Here is a 19,066-nt window from a genome sequence, read left to right on the forward strand (position 1 = left end):
AATGGCATTCTGCTCCAGACAAAGAACTCTAGTGGGACAATTATGAAATGTGGGTAAGGTCTGTAGACTAATAGCGTAAAACTGTTGACATGAATAACCAATAACCCATCTATAACAGGGATAGAAAAGGGCTCTATTTGAGATAAACTGAGGAGTATATCCAGAGACACAACACCTCAGATAACTCTGAGGAACTTCTGGGAAGAAGCATGGCTGTCAGTAGTTTTATGCTGTATTAGAACAAAGAACATCAAACCAGTCAGGGATACATGCCTTCAGGGGTTCAAAAAAACTGGATCAGCAAGTATACAGAGAGTCAGTTCAGCTGTGGCCCTGGGAGGAGTCTTATCATCAAGGAGTCTCAACATCGGCATCCTAGGAAGGGAGGCATTTATCTCTTATCTTCAGATGTTATAAACTTCTGGACAGTCTGCCCTTTTCTTTAGCGATTAAAGCAGATATACAGTGTATGTCTGATGGGTCACAAACAGGCTGTTTTAATTAGCATAAAATTCAACACAACTCATATATAAGCCTGGGGATTCCCTGGTGGCTCAGACAGTAAAGCGTCTGCCTACAGTGCAGGAGACCAGGGTTTGATCCCTGGGTTGGGAAGATCCCCTGGAGAAGGAAATGGCAACCCACTCCAGTACTCTTGCCTAGAAAATTCCATGGATGGAGGAGCCTGGTGGGTTACAGTCCATGGGGTCGCAAAGAGTCGGACACAACTGAGCGACATCACTTCACTTCACTTCATATATAAGCCAGAATTAACTCCTACTTCAATATGTGAACATTTCTGCTGGGGTCCAGCCCCGGTGGATCCAGGGAATTCAAAGGGTGGACAGAGTTGGCGAGAAAAGACTTATTTATTTATTAATATAAGATTAGATTAGTAAGAAATAGTGTAGTAGGAAGATTAAGTGGAGGAAGAGGACTGAATAGCTTGGATTACGCGGAAGACCAATAAAATTCCAGACAAGGAATTTGCACCATCTAAGTTGGGCCACCGGTGCTCGCTTGAATATCTAAGGGTGCCTCGCCTTAGGCTCCCTTTCGCGCGGGTCTTAACAGCCAGGGCGCCCCAGATGGAAATTCAGCCAGAAATTAAGGCAAAGGGCAGAGGGAGGGAAAGGGAAAAGAGGAAAGAGAGAGAGACACGGGGGGGAGCCAGATTCCCAAGAAACCAGGCTGAGAGACTAGGCCGAGAAACTGGTCCTGTTCTTTATTGTTCAGAAGGCTTTTTATACTTACGATAAAACATGGAGATCAATGGGTAACAAAGTTATGCAGCGTTAGCAGTCCAGACTCTTATCAAAACCAGGCTTTTCTCTCTGCATACCTAATTGTATACACAAGTCTTAGGTAATTACATCATCTTCCAGCAAAAGGGGCCAATTAACATTTTACAGCCTTTTTTCTGATAAGGGTTTGTCAACCAGAAGACTTATTTGTGTTGATCTTCCCAAAGTCTGGTGCCACTCTCAGAAAGCACTAAATAAAGTTACATTCTTACATAGCAAGGATACAGCAGTTTATATCAAGTGAAAGGAGTACAGTGATTTATAATAAAGGAAAAGCAATTAACTCAAAAGTCTAGTGTTGCTAACATCACAACTACTATATATCTTTTTCCATATCCCGTTTACATTGATTAACATCTTCCCAGGTGCCTAAAAGATAAAGAATATGGAGGCCTGGAGGCAATCATTGAGTCAACAGTGAAAACCCTCCACCAATATAATTTTTAACTCTTTAGAAAAGGCTCTGTATCTTTAAGATGCTTTTAAGCTTTGTGCCTCTCGCAGTTGGGGGGCTGTAAGCAATTCACAAGCTGTAAGAGGTCCGGGGGAACCTGTTAGACAAGCTAGAGAGCTATCAGAGGGGGTTTAATTGAAACATCCCTTTCAAATGCAGAAGACTAAAGCCCTGAGTTGACTTTTTTCCAGAAAATATCAGAAAAGTGGAAAAACAGAGCACAAAAGCCGGCAGATTTTTTGTTGGGGTACATGCTTAGGAGTTTCCAGAGGGGCCCCTGGAGTCTGAGCACGCCTTGCTTATGTCAGCTTCCTTCCTCATGACCTTGTCAAGGGCAGGATTCCTCACACTGGCTTCTGGCACATTTCTTCTGTGAATACAAATGTTAACTCTTTGGTTTCTACCATCGTCCCAGAATTAACACAGGATGTTAGCATGTAGGGATGGGAGAACTTGATGCTATTGTTGTAACCTTTTTGTAGGTCTGAACTGACTTCAAAATAAAGATTAAAATGTTCAAAAATAAATACATAGGATCTTAGTCATTGAGAAGCAGCTTGATATCATGAGGGAGACCCAGGTTTGTAATTGGCTCTGCTGGGGTCTTTGCTGGGTTCTAGGGGAGCTGGTTCATCTCCCTAGCTTCAGATTCTTCATCTATAAGATGAAAATAGGGAAAAAGACTCATCTCAGATTAGGGTGGAGACAATGAAGGGAGGAACCTGTTCTCAAGCCAGACAGGAACACCCTCCTCCATGATTCTGCCATGACTCTGAACACACACGCCCATGGCCCGTTGGACCCCAAGTGTCCTGGAACCTAGACCACTCTCCAGCGTGAAAGTCTTACTATACTTGGCAGGGTGTCCTCCCAGACCCCATGGCTTCATGATTTGTCCAGCTCAGGGAGGCGGCAGCCTCAACAATACTTGAGCCTGGATGGCAGGTGTGCAATCATGAAACAGATACAGAAGGATTCTGAGTGATGTACGAGAGTGCTTGGGTCTGGACCAGCTCAGCCTGCCCCAGACGTCTAGATGTACAGCCACCCTGGATACACCACCAGTCTGTGGACCTGGGGAAGGGAAGGTGATATTCAAGGGCCATGTTAGGAAACCCACAAACATACCAAATAGATTTGCTTAAGAAATGTGGGCTGATTATATGCATGGAATAAGGGGAGAACAGGGGCCCTGGTCAAATGCCAGGAAAAGGAAAAGGAGAATGAACATATCCAAGGAAAAGGAGGAAGTGGGAAGAAGTAGGAGGCCTCATCAAGTCTATGCCTAGGGGAAAAACAAGAGCCTTGGTCACATCTGTGAAATGAGGAAGTAGCAGTGCTTTAGTTCTTTCCAAGAGTAGGGATGAAACAGGGCAAGATCGTGGACCAATGGGAACACAGCATCCTGGTCCTGTCCACGGAAAGTGAGGAACAGGGACTGGAGGACATCCCTGGGCAAGACGAGTCAAGCAGCAGTGTTCCATCCACAAATCAGAGGGCTGAGATGGGTTCTTTCCACAGTTGAGGGAGAAGTTGGGGGCTTAGTCATGTCCATGTGATAAGTGGAAAGCAGAGGTGGTCCTGTCCACGGTAAAAGGGGAAACCAGGGCTTGGTGAAGACCATGGAACAGGGGGAAAGGTGGAACACGCTGCAGGGAAAAGCAACAACTTACTGTCCATAAAATAAGGGCAAATGGGGGCTCATCATGTCCATGAAACATGGTACAACTAGCAGAAGAAAAACACTCATAAAACTCACAGAAAGGGAAAGCCTGGGGCCCAATTGCCGTGTGTGATTATGGGACAGTTGGGTGAAAACAGAAAAGATACGGCCGTGGCAGGGGAGTAAGGGGGGTCTGAAGCCTGGGCAAGTCCACAAGGTCAGAGGAAGGGGCCTGATCACATCCAGTGACAGAGCCTGAAGAGACCATGCTGGGAAAAACCACTGCTCATCGCGCTATGGTCTAACTGGACATCTGAAGTGGGGGTGCCTTTGGTCCCCGAAGTGGAGCAGGTCCTAGGGCAGGGGGAGTCACATGGCTGGTGAGAGCCGAAGCCCTAGGGTGTCCGGCAGGTTCCAGGACAGGCTGCTCGGGAGCAGGCAGGCAGGTAGAGAGCACTCCTGCCTGGCCAGGCTGGGTGCAGACATTCCACGGGGCGCTGTTGGTCTGATCTCACCATGGGGCCTGGGCCACTGTCAGGGGGACACCGCCCAGCAGGAGCCAACTGTTGAGGTGGGGAGGCCTCGCCACTGTTGCTTGGCTGAGCTTCACCTTCTGAGTATGTAAAGTCATTGTCACAGTAAAACAGCTTGTGGATGTTGAATCATAAAAGGTACAGAAGTGCCGGCACAGTGCCTGGGGCTGTTTGCACAAGAAGGAGCTGAGGTAGGTGGAACGGCCCTGGGCTGCCAGCCATTCCTTCCCTCCATCCCTCTGGAACGACTGGCCTGGGGCTGGGACATGGGGTCATGGTATTCCACTCTCCTAGCGACCTGCATTGCTCCTGAGCCTCCCCTCCTCACTTTGGGGGAACAAATGAGCCCCTCCAAACAACAGGCTGGCCCCCTCTGGGTTCTGCTTTCCACCATCTTCTTGTTTGGTTTGTGTTTGACAAGCTCCTCCTTGTCCTCTGAACAGTCCTGCTCTGGCCTGGCTGCTGACCTGGATAGAACCCAGGCAGGAAGCCAATCAATTTGTGGTTCATCCTACTGCCAGAAGCCCTTCAAAGCAAGCCCAGCAAGGAGCAGCCCGGGCTGGATGAATGCCTGTCCAGAACGCTCCCAGTGGAGGCTATAGAAGGCACTGCCGGCCGCCAGCGGCTGCCCTGGTCCCTGGGCTGAGGCAGAAGGTTGTGGCTGACCCTGGCCAGAGGCTTGCTGGTCCCCCCTGTGCAGGCCAGCAGCAGACTGCCAGCGGTGGCAAGGCTCCGCCCTGAAAGGCCCAGGGGACGTTTGCTCTTTCCAGACTAAGACACCTAAGAAACCACGGGGCTCAGGAGGTCAGAGGTCACAGGGCCAGGCATTTTGTCTCCATGGGACTTCTGCCTGGGGTGGTGGGTTTTTCACATGCCATTGTCCTCATGCAAGCCTTCTACAGATGGTGTCCATAATCCTGTGATGTTGGTTTATCAGCTCCTAAGCAGGCTATAGTGAGGGATAAGAAAGCGTGCTGCAGTTCACGGAGTCCCTCGTAAAAGAATGAAACTAGAACACTCTCTAACACCACACACAAAAATAAAATCAAAATGGATTAAAGATCTAAACGTTAAGACCAGAAACTATAAAACTCCTAGAGGAGAACATAGGCAAAACACTCTCCGACATAAATCACAGCAGGATCTTCTATGACCCACCTCCCAGAATACTGGAAATAAAAGCAAAAATAAACAAATGGGACCTAATTAAAATTAAAAGCTTCTGCACAACGAAGGAAACTATAAGCAACGTGAAAAGACAGCCTTCAGAATGGGAGAAAATAATAGCAAATGAAGCAATTGACAAAAAACTAATCTCAAAAATATACAAGCAACTCCTACAGCTCAATTCCAGAAAAATAAACGACCCAATCAAAAAATGAGCCAAAGAACTAAATAGACATTTCTCAAAAAAAGACATACAGATGGCTAACAAACACATGAAAAGATTTTCAACATCACTCATTATCAGAGAAATGCAAATCAAAACCACAATGAGGTACCATTTCACACCAGTCAGAATGGCTGCTATCCAAAAGTCTACGAGCAATAAATGCTGGAGAGGGTGTGGAGAAAAGGGAACCCTCTTACACTGTTGGTGGGAATGCAAACTAGTACAGCCACTATGGAGAACAGTGTGGAGATTCCTTAAAAAAACTGGAAGTAGAACTGCCTTATGACCCAGCAATCCCACTGCTGGGCATACACACTGAGGAAACCAGAATTGAAAGAGACACGTGTACCCCAATGTTCATCGCAGCACTGTTTATAATAGCCAGGATATGGAAGCAACCTAGATGTCCATCAGCAGATGAATGGATAAGAAAGCTGTGGTACATATACACAATGGAGTATTACTCAGCCATTAAAAAGAATACATTTGAAAGTTCTAATGAGGTGGATGAAACTGGAGCCTATTATACAGAGTGAAGAGTCTGGCATTGAAACATGTATAATATCATATAAGAAACGAATCTCCAGTCCAGGTTCGATGCAGGATACAGGATGCTTGGGGCTGGTGCACTGGGATTACCCAGAGGAATGGTACAGGGAGGGAGGTGGGAGGGGGGTTGAGGATGGGAAACACATGTACACCCGTGTGGATTCATGTTGATGTATGGCAAAACCGATACAATATTGTAAAGTAATTAGCCTCCAATTAAAATAAATTTAAATTAAAAAAAAAAGAGTAGGACATGACTTAGCGACTGAACACCATCAACAAAGCAGGCTATGTCACTTAAATAGTGGTCAAGACCCATTCTGAAAACAAAGAAAGGGGACCCAGGCCCTGAAGGCCACTGGCGGCCATTGACTGGTTTTCTGTGAACATACCTCCATTCTCCCCAGGCAAACAGCAGCAAAAGCTGAAGAGGATCCAGACTTTGCTGCTGTAACCTTCAAGTCTTCAAGTTCTTTGCCCATGTTTTCTATTTGGTTGTCAGTGTTCCACTGATCTGTAATTTCTTTATCCTTAATAATAATGATTTGCGGGTAGGTGTGCTGCAAATATCCTTTCCTGGGTTGTGGTTTCCTCTTTCTGTGTGAGCTATGCTAAGTTGGTAAAAATACATCTTTACTGTTAATGATGTGTGTGTGTGTGTGTGTGTGTGTGTGTGTGTGTGTTAGTCGCTCAGTCCTGTCCGACTCTTTGTGACCCCACGGAATGTAGCCTGCCACGTTTCTCTGTCCATGGGATTCTCCAGTAAAGAATACTGGAATGGATTGCCATTCCTTTTTCCGAGGGTCTTTCCGTCCCAGGGATCGAACCCTGGTCTCCTGCATTGCAGGCAGATTCTTTCCTGTTTGAGCTATAGAGAAGTCCTTAATGGAGTGAATGTATCAGTTTTTTCTCTTACAGTTTGCAGTTCTGATGTCTATTTAGGAAATTAAGGTCATAAAGCTATTTTCCTGTATTTTCACTTAAAACTTCTTAAAGTTTTAAAGTTTAGCATTTCATATTTATGTCCATAACTGTTAAGATTTTCTTTTTTTTGCATGGTGTGTTTACTAATGTTTGTTTAGAATTTTTGCATCTATGTTCGTGAGACTGGCTCCAAATTGTCTTTTCTCACACCGACCTTTTCTGTTCTGGGTTTCAAGGTTATATGGGCTTCAGACAATGACCCGGGGAACATGTCTATCTGGGTCCCTGCAGGACACACTAGCAAAAGGAGGGCTTACTTATGGGGGTACCTGCAATGCTGTGGGCGAAGGAACCCAGGGCACAGGACTGTCATTTCCTGCAGGATGAAGGGAGCCTCATATGGTCACCTGACCAGGAAACCAAGGAAAACTGCCATGATGTTTCTTACCTTCTGCCCTCCACCTCTGCCTGGGCATATTTTGTCCAAATACAACAGGAAGTCAGAGGTCATGGCCCCATGGATGCAGTCCGTACAGGTCAGAACCACAGAGAAGACAGCACCACGAGGTGGCTGGCGAGTGGGGCTGGGGGTAAGGTGGTCTGACATGGAGAGATTTCCCTGCTTTCATTCTCGGGAAAAGTTGATAGATTTAAAAAAAATTTTTGTCCATTTCTTTTGGGGAATGGGAAGAGAGATTCCGTGATTTGACTTCATTGTCTACCAGACACCCTCTCAAAGTGGTCGAGTCTCACTATTAGATGTAGTTCTGTAAAGTCAGTAGAGATCCTGAATTAACAAAGACTGAACCATCATCCTGCCCCACCTTTCAACCCCCAGGGAAACGCAGGTTTGCTTCCCATGTTGGTCACCCATCAGTATGTAACCTTCTTGCACACAACATATTTCGTTTGATTTGACATCTCAGTGACTTGTTAACATGGACTCACAGCCCACAGCCCCACAACTCATGCCTGAAGGAAGTTCATCCAACACACGTGTTTTCTCTGGAGGGCACAGTCCAGCCTTCTCCCCTGAAGACACTAGACAGCACTTCAGCATGGTGCTTGGGGGACAGTTTAAACAGTGAAATCACCAACAGAAAGTACAAAGTGGGGAGAACATGGCATTAAATAGACAACGAGAAGGACACTGATTTGTAACGAGAGCAGCACGGTCTTGTCCTCGTGAGCATCGGGCATGCCAAGGTCTCCTGCTCTGCCCAGGTCCACAAATGACCGCAAAAGTACCCTGGTATTGATTTGGTTACAAAGAGATGTTAGGGAGTAGGCACAGTGGCAAGTATGGAATCCGTGGGCAACAAGCATCACACGTTTCCTGATCCTGTCACCTGTGCAGAGCGTGGAGGGGAAGAGACCCCACACCCTAAAGCAGCCAGGTCCATGTGACTGCTTCTGGGAAAGCCTTTCTTGCATCTTGGGATGGACCTGAGTATTTTGGTAACAGCCAAATGTGACAAAACTCAAATATGCCACAATGGTGAACTGATATGTTACACTCGGTGCATGAATTGGATGCTCTAGAATAGTAGTGTTCTTTCTTTTTTAATAGGCATATAGTTGTTCTAACAATGTTGTGTCAGTTTCTGCTGTACAACAAAGTGAATGAGCTAGCTGTATACATATATCCCCTCCCTCTTGGGCCTCCCTCCCACCCACTGCATCCCATCCATCTAGGCCGTCATAGAGCCCCAAGCTGAGCTCCTTGTGTTATACAGCAGCTTCCTGCCACCTGTTTTACACACAGCATTGCACATACATCAATCCCACTCTCACAGTTCATCCCACTCCTCACCAATCCATGTCTACCAGTCCATTTCCTACGTGTTTCTTAAACACACACTTCCTAGACTCCAGCTTCAGGAGATGCCGACACAGAGAGCTAGGGGGTTAGAGATCGGTATTTCTTGAACATCCTTTGGGAACTGCTTTAATCAACACGCTGATGCTGCCCTTGGAGCTTCTGGGTTGGTCCTGCCACCAAATCCACAGAGGCTGCTCTGCTTCTCAGATGCTCATGCCCACTTTTTGCAGTTTTTCTCTTTACTCCACATTGAGTATTTCCTAATTTCCTAATTTCCTGCCTCCTCCTTTCCCAATCCTGCTCCAAATTAGTTTTTTGAAGTCAGAATAACGGATGTAGTGAAAATAAATAAACCCCACCTGAGAATCTAAGGCTTCCTTCTGCCTCTGAAGTGCCTGCACTGTAGGAACTCTGACATATGCTTTAGTGACCTTTCTTTCTAGGAGTTTGACCCCATTTGCCTTGCTCTGTCAAGACAGGCTTCATTTACTTAGATGTATTTTGTGTGCCAGTGCCCACAGTGTATGTATTAATAGTTTGAAGCTGTCACAAGTTCTCCTTTGGTAGTGACTTTCATAATTGCATCACTACCTTTGCTTTAGTATTCCCAAATATAAATGGTCTAGACTTTGCATTACAGAATAACTCCCTCTGGGACAGGCCGGGAAATTACTGGCACAGGAGACCGTCTATCTATGAATACTTCTCCCAGGAGAATAGACGTCGTCCTGGCAGGCAGAACTGTGGCCTAAGAAATCCACTCCACACTGAGGCCAGCATTATGTCAAGAATAAGAGATCTCAATGGCTCGTGTCCATTGAAAAGAATTCAGTCAATAGAGGATTATGCACAGATCCTATATATGGAAGTCTTCGGTAACCAGGGAAGAAGACAGACATTCACATGGAGACGGAAAACCAACTGTGAATTTGTCTTGGGGCAAATGCTTCCTTCTTAACTGCCTGGCTCTTCCGATAAACTGGGTCCTCCCTGGAGCTGAGCGGTGGGCGCGTGACCTTTGCAGGGTTAGGGCCCGTTCCCGTGGCCGCCCTGCATCGCTCGCGCAGTTCGCGTGCGGTTGAGGTTTCCTGCGGGCACCCGGGCACCCGCCGTGTCCTCACCCACTCCGTTATCCCACGCCCCAGGACCAACCCCTGGCCACGGTCGGTCGTCCTGGGCAAGGACTCTTGATGCAACGGGATGCTGCCGTTTCAGGCCGTCTTCCCTGGAAGCCTCGGGCCCTTTTCCATCTCCCGCATCTTTAAAGGCAAAACGCTCTCCTGGTCCGAAGGTCCTACAGAGAAAGTCAGGCACCCGCCTCCAGACTCCAGCTGTCGGCCGGCTCTGCGCCCTTCAGGAAACTGGAGCGGGCGTCTCGCAGGCTCCCGCGGACCGAACGTGGACTACAACTCCCGAGAGGCCGCGCGCCGCGCCTCTGAGCCCGGCCGCTGCGAGAGGACGGCCGTGGCACCGCCTGGACTACAACTCCCGAGAGGCCGCGCGCCGCGCCTCTGCGCCAAGCCGCTGAGAGAGGACTGGGAGGTGCGGGCGGCGCGTCCGGCCTGGTAAGGTTGTGGCGGGGAGTGAGGCCGGCGACATGGACAACGCGGGGAAGGAGAGAGAGGCAGTGCAGCTGATGGCCGAGGCCGAGAAGCGAGTCAAGGCCTCCCACTCCTTCCTCCGAGGGCTGTTTGGGTGAGCGCCGGACCACGCGTGTCTCGGGGAGGGTTTCCGTCCCTGCCCGGCGGCCCCCAGAGCGCCCCGGGGGCCCTCTAATCCCCACACACCCTCCAGAAATTCCCCTAGGTCTCCTCGGCGCCCCCTGGGGTCCCCAGGACGCCGCAGGGCCCCCACGCCCTCCAGGGATACCCTAGGATCCCCAAAGTCTCCCCCCTTGCCTCCAGGGACTCCCTGGAATCCCCGGAGCACCCCACGCCCTCCAGGGATCCTCTAGGATCCCCGAAGCCCCCACACCCTTCCAGGGATGGCCCTAGGACTCTCGGAGGGCCCTCGGAGCCCCCTACCTTGCCTCCAGGGACCTCTTAGAATCCCCGGAGCCCCCCACCTTGCTTCCAGGGACCCCCTAGAATCCCCGGAGCCCCCCACCTTGCCTCCAGGGACCCCCTAGAATCTCCGGAGCCCCACGCGCCCACTAGAACCCTTCAGGACGACCCCAGGGCCCCCTACATGCCCTTCCGAGATCTTCTAGGACCCTCGGAGGGGGCCCACCTACCCACCCCCCCCACCCCGCACGGGTGCCGGGTCCCGGGTCCCACTGGCCGAGCACGAGTGTGCGTGACCCCGCGGCGGCCACACAGGTTTGTTCTTTCGCCTGGAGTCGGCCCGCCCCTCTCTGGAGTCCCGCGTGGGCGTGAAGCTCCGGGGAGAGGCGGGCCCCAGACCCCTGCTGGGGCGCCCGGCCCGCAGTCCGCCGCCCTGTGCCCGCGCGCTTTGCGCCAAGCACACCGATAATAGCCGTGGGGTGAGTGGGGACGTGCTCTCAACCCGGTGCCATTGCTTCGCCAGAGATTGATGTGCTATCCAGGGTCTCCGGTTGGCTTAGGGATAACGCAGCTCCTCGAAGTCTGCGTCTCTTGGAAATCTTGTTCAATTCCTGTATTTCTTCTGCCCCCTCCTAGGGAAGGTCTTTAAATTCGGACTTCTCAAAAAACAGAGCCTGCACTGACGTTTCTTGGAAGAATTCTGGCTGGTTGAGTAGGTGAATGATTCAGCTGTTTAGGATGAGGGAGGCAGAAAATTCCTGGTGGTTTTCCGTATTTTCTTGTGAAAGCGAAAGACCCTTGGCCAACACCCAGAGCATTTGCAAATTCAGTTTGGAATCTCCTTGTTTTGCCACCTTCGTTGTTTGAGTTGTGATATTTTACCAGTGTTGATAATCTCCAGGAAACGCTTAAAAGCAGGTTTCATGCAGTGCCGGTAATATAGGATGCAAAGATGCAGGAAGGTAACGGTTCCTTCCTTCAAGAACCTCTCTAGGCATTTATCCCTGCTGCTGCCGCCGCTAAGTCGCTTCAGGCGTGTCCGACTCTGAGCGACCCCATAGACAGCAGCCCGCCAGGCTCCCCCATCCCTGGGATTCTCCAGGCAAGAACACTGGAGTGGGTTGCCATTTCCTTCTCCAGTGCATGAAAGTGAAAAGTGAAAGTGAAGTCACTCAGTGGAGCTCCACTCTTAGTGTCTCCATGGACTGCAGCCTACCAGGCTCCTCCATCCATGGGATTTTCCAGGCAGGAGTATTGGAGTGGGTTACCATTACCTTCTCCAAGGCATTTATCCCTGGTGGTTTCTAAATGTATCATATGATGTATGGTTTAGAGTATAGCCATGAATTACAAATTTGTACTCCTTTAAAAGTTATGACAGTACTGTAAGGAACCCTGCCTTATACCTGACCTTAACACCAAGCAGTAACTCCTTTCTCTGGATCACAAAACAATTATTGTTTATTCCAGTAAAATTTCATGTCCTAGCACCTCGAGCTGGGAGGTGATCTTAATGGCACAGCATTTCCAGTCTGGATTCGCATCCCTGGAAGAGAATCTGTAATCGGCAGAGAAAAAAGCGCCTGACAGCACTTGATGATTCTCAGAGGGATGCTCCTCTGGCTCCTTTCGATGAAGAGGTGTTGGTTGTGCTTGTGAAATTTGACCACATCTTGAACCAGTAATCCTAAAAGGATTTTAGAAATGTGTTTTGTCTTTAGAGAAATGTCTTTTTTTTTTTTCTTCTTGACTGTTGATCACCTGTTTCGTTGTGGAGCATTGTAGGAAGACTTCATCCTCAGCATTCAGCCTCAGTTTTCATGGAAGTCATTGCGTCTTAGGACTGACGTGGATCCAGAAGATCGGTGTACTGTCCTTGCTCTGGGACCAGGGGCAAGTTCCTTAGCCTTTCCGTGCCTCAGTTTCCTGTGCTGTAAGATGAGTGTAAGAGAAGTGAGTGAAGGTTCCGTGAATATATGCTTGTAAAATGTTTAGTCTTAAAGATGAGGATTATTAGCATCTTCATCAGAATGATGAGGCCCGGTTATTTCTCAAGGAAACAGAGAACCAAACAGACGAAGTTGACTTTGCCAGGATTTCAGAGTCAGAGGCTTTTTGGAACTGCATCCTTGGGCTTTTAATGAAGTAAAATATCAATATTTGAAAGAGCTTTGCACCACATAAGGGTTATTTATACTGTGGAGGACTGTGGTTTTAGTAAGGCTTGTCTCTGGAAAAGCTTGGGGAAGAAGGATACTCAGAGTTCTTTGAGCTTTAATAGTGTTACATAATTCTTTGAAGCCAACAGCTAGATTCTCTGTCAGTTTTAGGTGTTCAGAATCTTACTTTACGTTGGGCATGACTTGCACCTGTCTTCAGCTTTCTGGGCTGGGATACCTGTGTTAATCCTCTCTGCCCTAGCTCCCTTAGCCAGAGAATTTTTCCTGGCTTTAAACCACAGTGCAGTCCATCTGCATGTCTGATTCCTAAGTTAACAGCACATACCCACATATTGGTGTCACTGAGCCCACCTGTGTAAGAGCTGACAGCACTTTACTGGGGGCAGGTGATGCTGTTTGGGGCACTGGAGGCCGTTACAGGCGCTCAACCTACTTTACTGCGAATGTTTCATGCCTGGGGCTGGTTAACCCAACTGCAGATTAAAACCTGTGTAAGAGTGGATCCCCTTTGCTCAGTGTCGACCCATACACTGTGCTGGTTTTGTGACAATGAAGCCTTCTCACTGCTCTTCTGTGGCTCTTCCTTTTTTGTTGCTTTCAGTAAAATTAGCCGAAAATATGAAGAAGTCAGTCATGCATTCTTCTGTACATAAGGCACAAGTTCAGGCTCACCCACGAGATGTCTGTGTTCCTTGCTGGTCTTTCCCACATTCCCCTTCAGGAAAGGACCTGCTGAGCCATCACAAGAAACTGCTGTCTTTCTGCTTGACTGACAGATCAACAGTGATGTGTTCTTGGAGTTGTGGAATTCAGTTAAAACTCAACTCCTTCGCTGGCTTAGCTTGGTGTAGCAAAAATGCCACTGAAAGGGCTTTGCTTTGATTTTGTTTCCAAAGATGAGCTATTGAATTTTGTAGTTAACATCAAATTTTAGTTTACCATCTTAATGAACTGATGATCAGCTGACCTAGATCTGACAGCAAGATGGCTTAGCATTTCTACAGCCTGTACTGTATCTGCCATCCTGTTATAGGAGACCGTAGTGGGAAACACTGCCTCTGGAAGAGAGTGGCTTAAGACTGACTGTGGGAGCAGGTTCTGGGTGGTTAACCCTATCTTCCCATGCTCTTGAATGTTCCCCAGGCTCAAAGCTTGTAAAGAGCTATAAATCTGGCCGTGTCAAAGTAAATTTAATGAAAGGCCATATAGGGTTGTGTGCATCCTCAGTCATGTCTGACTCTTTGTGATCTCCTGGACTGTAGCCCACCAGGCTCCCATGAAATTTTCCAGTCAAGAATATGGGAATGAGTTGCCATTTCCTACTCCAGGGGATCTTCCCCACCCAAGGATCAGACCCATGTCTCATGCATTGGCAGGCAAATTCTTTACCACTGTGCCATCTGCTCCTGTTGCTGCTAAGTCATTTCAGTCGTGTCCGACTCTGAGCGACCCCGTAGACCCACCAGACTCCCCTGTCCCTGGGATTCTCCAGGCAAGAATAGTGGAGTGGGGTGCCATTTCCTTCTCCAATGCATGAAAGTGAAAAGTGAAAGGGAAGTTGCTCAGTCGTGTCCGACTTTTCGCGACCCCATGGACTGCAGCCCACCAGGCTCCTCCGTCCATGGGATTTTCCAGGCAAGAGTACTGGAGTGGGCTGCCATTGCCTTCTCTGCTGTGCCATCTGGGAAGCCTCTTATGTTTGCTCAGAAATAACTGAATCTATATTTCTTAGCTACTTGTGAAAATTGGGAGTATTTCTTAAGCATTGTGGGTCATTAATTATCAGTATTTTTCACTCAGCTTTATTTTGGCAAAGACTGTGTTTAAATTTTGCCAAATTATGATGAGGACATATGATGGCATTTGTAAAGCGTTTAGGTCCACCTCAGTTACAGTAGATATTCAGATGCAGATTGAACTTAAAAAAAAAAGTTTATTATTAAGCTCAGATTTAGAGACAGGTGGTATAGTGTAAGAAATATATATATTTAATATATTTTAATGTAATAATAGAATAACCTGTTATGTATTATGTAATGTATATGTGAGCCGTAATAATATGTACACCCACTCTGTGTGTGTATGTGGGTATATATATGTAAGAAGGCCAAATACAGATTCTAGTTTACTGGCTTGGTGACCCTGGCCAAGCAAATCGTACTCAGAGCTTCTGTTTTTTTATAGCTTTCGCATGGGCAGAGGGAAAGAAATTTACTTGTCAGAGCTATAAGGATTGAATGAGGTGCTGCACAGAGAGCTGTATTATAATCATTTGGTTTTTTGATTTTTAGTGTCAAGTTATTTCGTACATCAATGATAATCATGATTGGCCTTTTTTTGTTTGCATTTTTGCAGTGTTCACCATATTCTTTCTTTCCTGTGAGCCCTGTGAGGTGCAGAGTCCTTTACCAGTGGTAGGGAGGACCAGGACTGTGGTGGCCTGCGGCTCGTGGGTGTAAGGGCCTGGAGGTCTACCTTGTTTGCTGGCTGTGGCCCAGCACCTCCCTGGGCCTTCAGGCGACTCCGGTGAATGCCTTACAGATGCTGATTTGTTTTCTTGTGCTCTTTTGTTTAGTTTGAAGAGCAAAGGTAACAAAGTGAAGGGGACTCCGTATTTCTTTCTTCTGTGTTTCCTTCAGTACCTGTTAGTTGTAAATGTAGCAGCTACTACATATGGTAGGAAATGGCAAGGAGTACAGAACAGTTTCAGCTGAAAAGTAGAGTTTTCCCTGAATCCTCATGCTCCTGAATCTTAATCAGCAGAGGTAACTGTTTTTAACTTTCCTTTTGATTCTTCTGAGGGTTGCTACCATGATGCTAAATAATTTTAGAATACTTCTGCTACCTTACTAATTTTAGATACTGTTTGTTGATTCTGCTGAAAATGAAGAAGGTAGCATGGCTTATGTGACAGTGCATCTTCACCTCCTGATTTTCATGATTTCTCAATCTCTAAATACTATCTTTTATATGTAAATAGCATTTAAACTTTATATAATTCTACTTTAGACTTTTTTCAGATATTTCCCTGTATCTGTGAGTTATAGAGTGACCGTGAAGGTAGTGTTCAAACTGGGATATTTTTGAGAGGCCAAGAAAATGAGTATAAACCAGGAGTGTCCCTGCAACCAGGACAGAGGATCATCCTAGTTATAGGAGACTTTATAATTCATTTTTATGCTTTCAGTTTGAATTCATTTGATCAGCGTATAAAATCAGCAAGACTTTCGTATCTTAAGAATTTTTGGTGATAGTAGGAGTTCACAGTAAGGAGATTTTGTAAGCAGAATTTCAGAATGTTAATCATGCCTGTATTTGAATATTAATAGAACTTATCTTAGGAATGTTAATTTAATTAAAATCTAGCAAGTTAATAGATCAGTACTTTATTGGATTAAAATACATGTTTTTCACAGTAAGGAGGTATCTGCTAATTCTTGTTTTAATGGGTGTTTTCATTATGGATTGAACGAAGGACTTATATTTTAAGGCCTTTTCAATAACTGTGAGGTAAGCATGACTTTTTTCCTTTAGTTATTAGTACATTAACCAAGGAATATCCTCATACTGAACTGTCCTGGCATCCCTTGAATAACCCTCTGAATTATAATGTATGAATTTTATAATGGACAGTTGGATACTGTTTTAAATTATTTCAAGTTCTTTTATTTGCAGTGTGTGTATGTGTATAGTCTTTTTCAGATTGAAGCACTGATGTCACAGGGGCCTCATAAAAACAATTTGTAAGTTTTTCTTTTTTTTTTTTCCCCCATGCTCTGGTCTCTGCGTTTTTAAATCGAATCCTCTTAAGTGAAGTCATGTTGGGCTTTTTGGTGTTAATTTCCGTAATACTTTCTTTTTTCCCCTGGAAATGTTTAAATGTTTAAACTTCCTCTCTCTACTGAGGTCAGTTTTGGTAAATTGTATTTTTAAGGAAATTATTCGTTTCACCCATGAACATGATTGTACAGGTATCTCTTCGAGAGCCTGCTTTTCATTCTCTCGTGTATATGCCCCAAAATGAAATTGCTGGATTATGTAGTAATCCCATTTTTAATTTTTTGAGGAACTGCCATTCTGTTGTCCATGGCAGTTGTACCATTTTACATTCCTACCAACAATGCACACAGATTCTAATTTCTTTACATGCTTCCTTCCAGGACTTGGTATTTTATAAATAATGCCCATTCTAACAGGTCTGAGGTTATATCTCATGTAGCTTTGATTTGCATTTCCCTAATTATTAATGATGTTGAGCATCTTTTCATATGCCTATTGGCCATTCATATATGTTCTTTGGAGAAATGTCTATTCAAGTCCTTTGTCCTTTTTTTAATTAATTTATTTTTTATTGAAGGATAATTACTTTACAGAATTTTGCTGTTTTCTGTCAGATTTCAGCATGAATCAGCCATAGGTATACATATATCCCCTCCCTTTTGAAACTCCCTCCCATCTCCCTTCCCATCCCACCCCTCAAGGTTGACATAGAGCCCCTGTTTGAGTTTCCTGAGCTATACAGCAAATTCCCATTGGCTATCCATTTTTGAATTGACTTTTTTTGTTGTTATTGAGTTTTAGGAGTTTGCTATATATTCTTGATGTTAATCCCTTATCAGGTATGTGATTTGAGGATATTTTCTCCCATTCTGTATGTTGCCTTTCTACTCTCTGAATAGTGTCTGTGATGCAGAGTTTTTTTTTTTTTTTAATTTTCATGAAGTTCAATTTGTCTTTTTTTTTTTAAACCTGTGCCTTTAGTGTCATATCCAAGATACTATTGGCAAATGTAGTGTCATGAAGCTTTTGCTCTGTTTTCTTTTAAGAGTTTTTGCTGTTTTAAGTGTCACATTTTGGTCCTTGATCCCTTTTGAGTTAATTTTCACATAAGGCTCTGCATAAGGCTGGAGCTTCCCTCATAGCTCAGTCAGTAAAGAATCTGCCCGCATAGTGGAAGATCTGGGTTTGATTCCTGGGTGGGGAATGTCCCCTGGAAAAGAAAATGGTAACCCACTACAGCACTCTTGCCTGGGAAATCCCATGAACAGAGGTGCCTAGCCGGCTGCACACAGTCCATGCGGTAGCAAGAGTCAGACACGACTTAGCGACTACACCACCACCACCACACGTAAGGCTCCAGCTTCATCCTTTGGCAAATCAGTATTCGATTTTCCCAGCACAGTTTGTTGAAAAGACTGTCTCTTCCTTGTTGAATATTCTGATACCTTTGTTGAAAATCATTTGACCATAAATGCAGAGATTTGTTCATGGGCTTTCTATTCTAGTCCACTGGTCTGTATGTCTGTCTTTATTGCCAGTACCACATTGTTTTGATTACTATAGCTTTGCAGTAAGTTTTGAGATCAGGAACTGTGAGCCCTCCAGTTTGTTCTTCTTTCTCAAGATTATTTTGGCTTTCAGGATTCCTGTGATTTTTGCTTTATAAAGATGGCTGCCATGTTTGGGTGCCTAGATGTTCACAACCAGTATACTTTCATTTGAATTGTATTTAGTATTATGAAGTGAATTTCTGTATTTCATTTGATACTTTTGAGCCCAAATTCAACCTCCTCTGATGCCAGGGTAGCAGTCTTTGCTTTCTTGTTTCTTGTGATTGCCTGTTTAGGGCTGTGTTAGTTAAGAGGATTATCTGATGCCTCTGGCCACGTGGCCTGTGCTGCCCGGCCCCAGGGAGAGGGCAGCTCCCCTCCCTCATCGAGTCTGGGCACAGTGGCCAGGGCTGACTAGGAGGGAGGGACTGGGAGCAGAAGCTGCAGGGGTCGTCTGTGCTTCTGTCACCAGAGGAGTATGCTATTGCCTTGTGAATCTTTAGTACCTTTTGCCTGATTTCCTTACTTGGGAATCTAGTGTTTTGTCTGCCCTGGGAAGCATGCGTTACCTACCTGTATGCCAGTCAGTGAATGTGCTCTACTTACCCCTCTATTCAGGGTGTGTGTGTGTCAGGGGGATTCAGGTATTTGTATAGGTCTCTCTCTGCTTACAGTAGGGTTATGTCCCCATAAACCCATTGTAAGTCGAAAATGTGTTATAACACACCTACCTGGCCTGCCAGAGCACTTCCATTAGCCTATAGCTGGGCGAAACAATCTAGCACAGAGCCTGTTTTATAGTAGAGTGTTGACTGTCTCCTATAATTCATTGAATACAGTACTGAACGTGAAGGCAGAGTGGGTGTCTGGTTCAGAGTGATTGTGAGTGTGTCAAGGAGCACATGCCTGAC

General features: G+C 46.1%; 1 protein-coding gene across 2 annotated transcripts in view; it reads left to right on the forward strand.

Annotated features, from left to right (window-relative positions):
* Positions 1-10,100: 10,100 nt before the first annotated feature.
* Positions 10,101-19,066, forward strand: part of NAPB (NSF attachment protein beta) — a 34,823-nt gene continuing 25,857 nt past the window's right edge. For both annotated transcript variants that reach the window (XM_040248866.1, XM_040248867.1), the window contains exon 1: positions 10,101-10,337. In XM_040248866.1, the coding sequence (XP_040104800.1) occupies positions 10,240-10,337 (98 nt within the window). In that variant the 5' untranslated portion in view covers positions 10,101-10,239. The remainder of the gene's footprint in view (positions 10,338-19,066) is intronic.

Source organism: Oryx dammah, unplaced genomic scaffold, assembly GCF_014754425.2.
Source record: "Oryx dammah isolate SB20612 unplaced genomic scaffold, SCBI_Odam_1.1 HiC_scaffold_10, whole genome shotgun sequence".
Lineage (NCBI taxonomy): Eukaryota > Metazoa > Chordata > Mammalia > Artiodactyla > Bovidae > Oryx > Oryx dammah.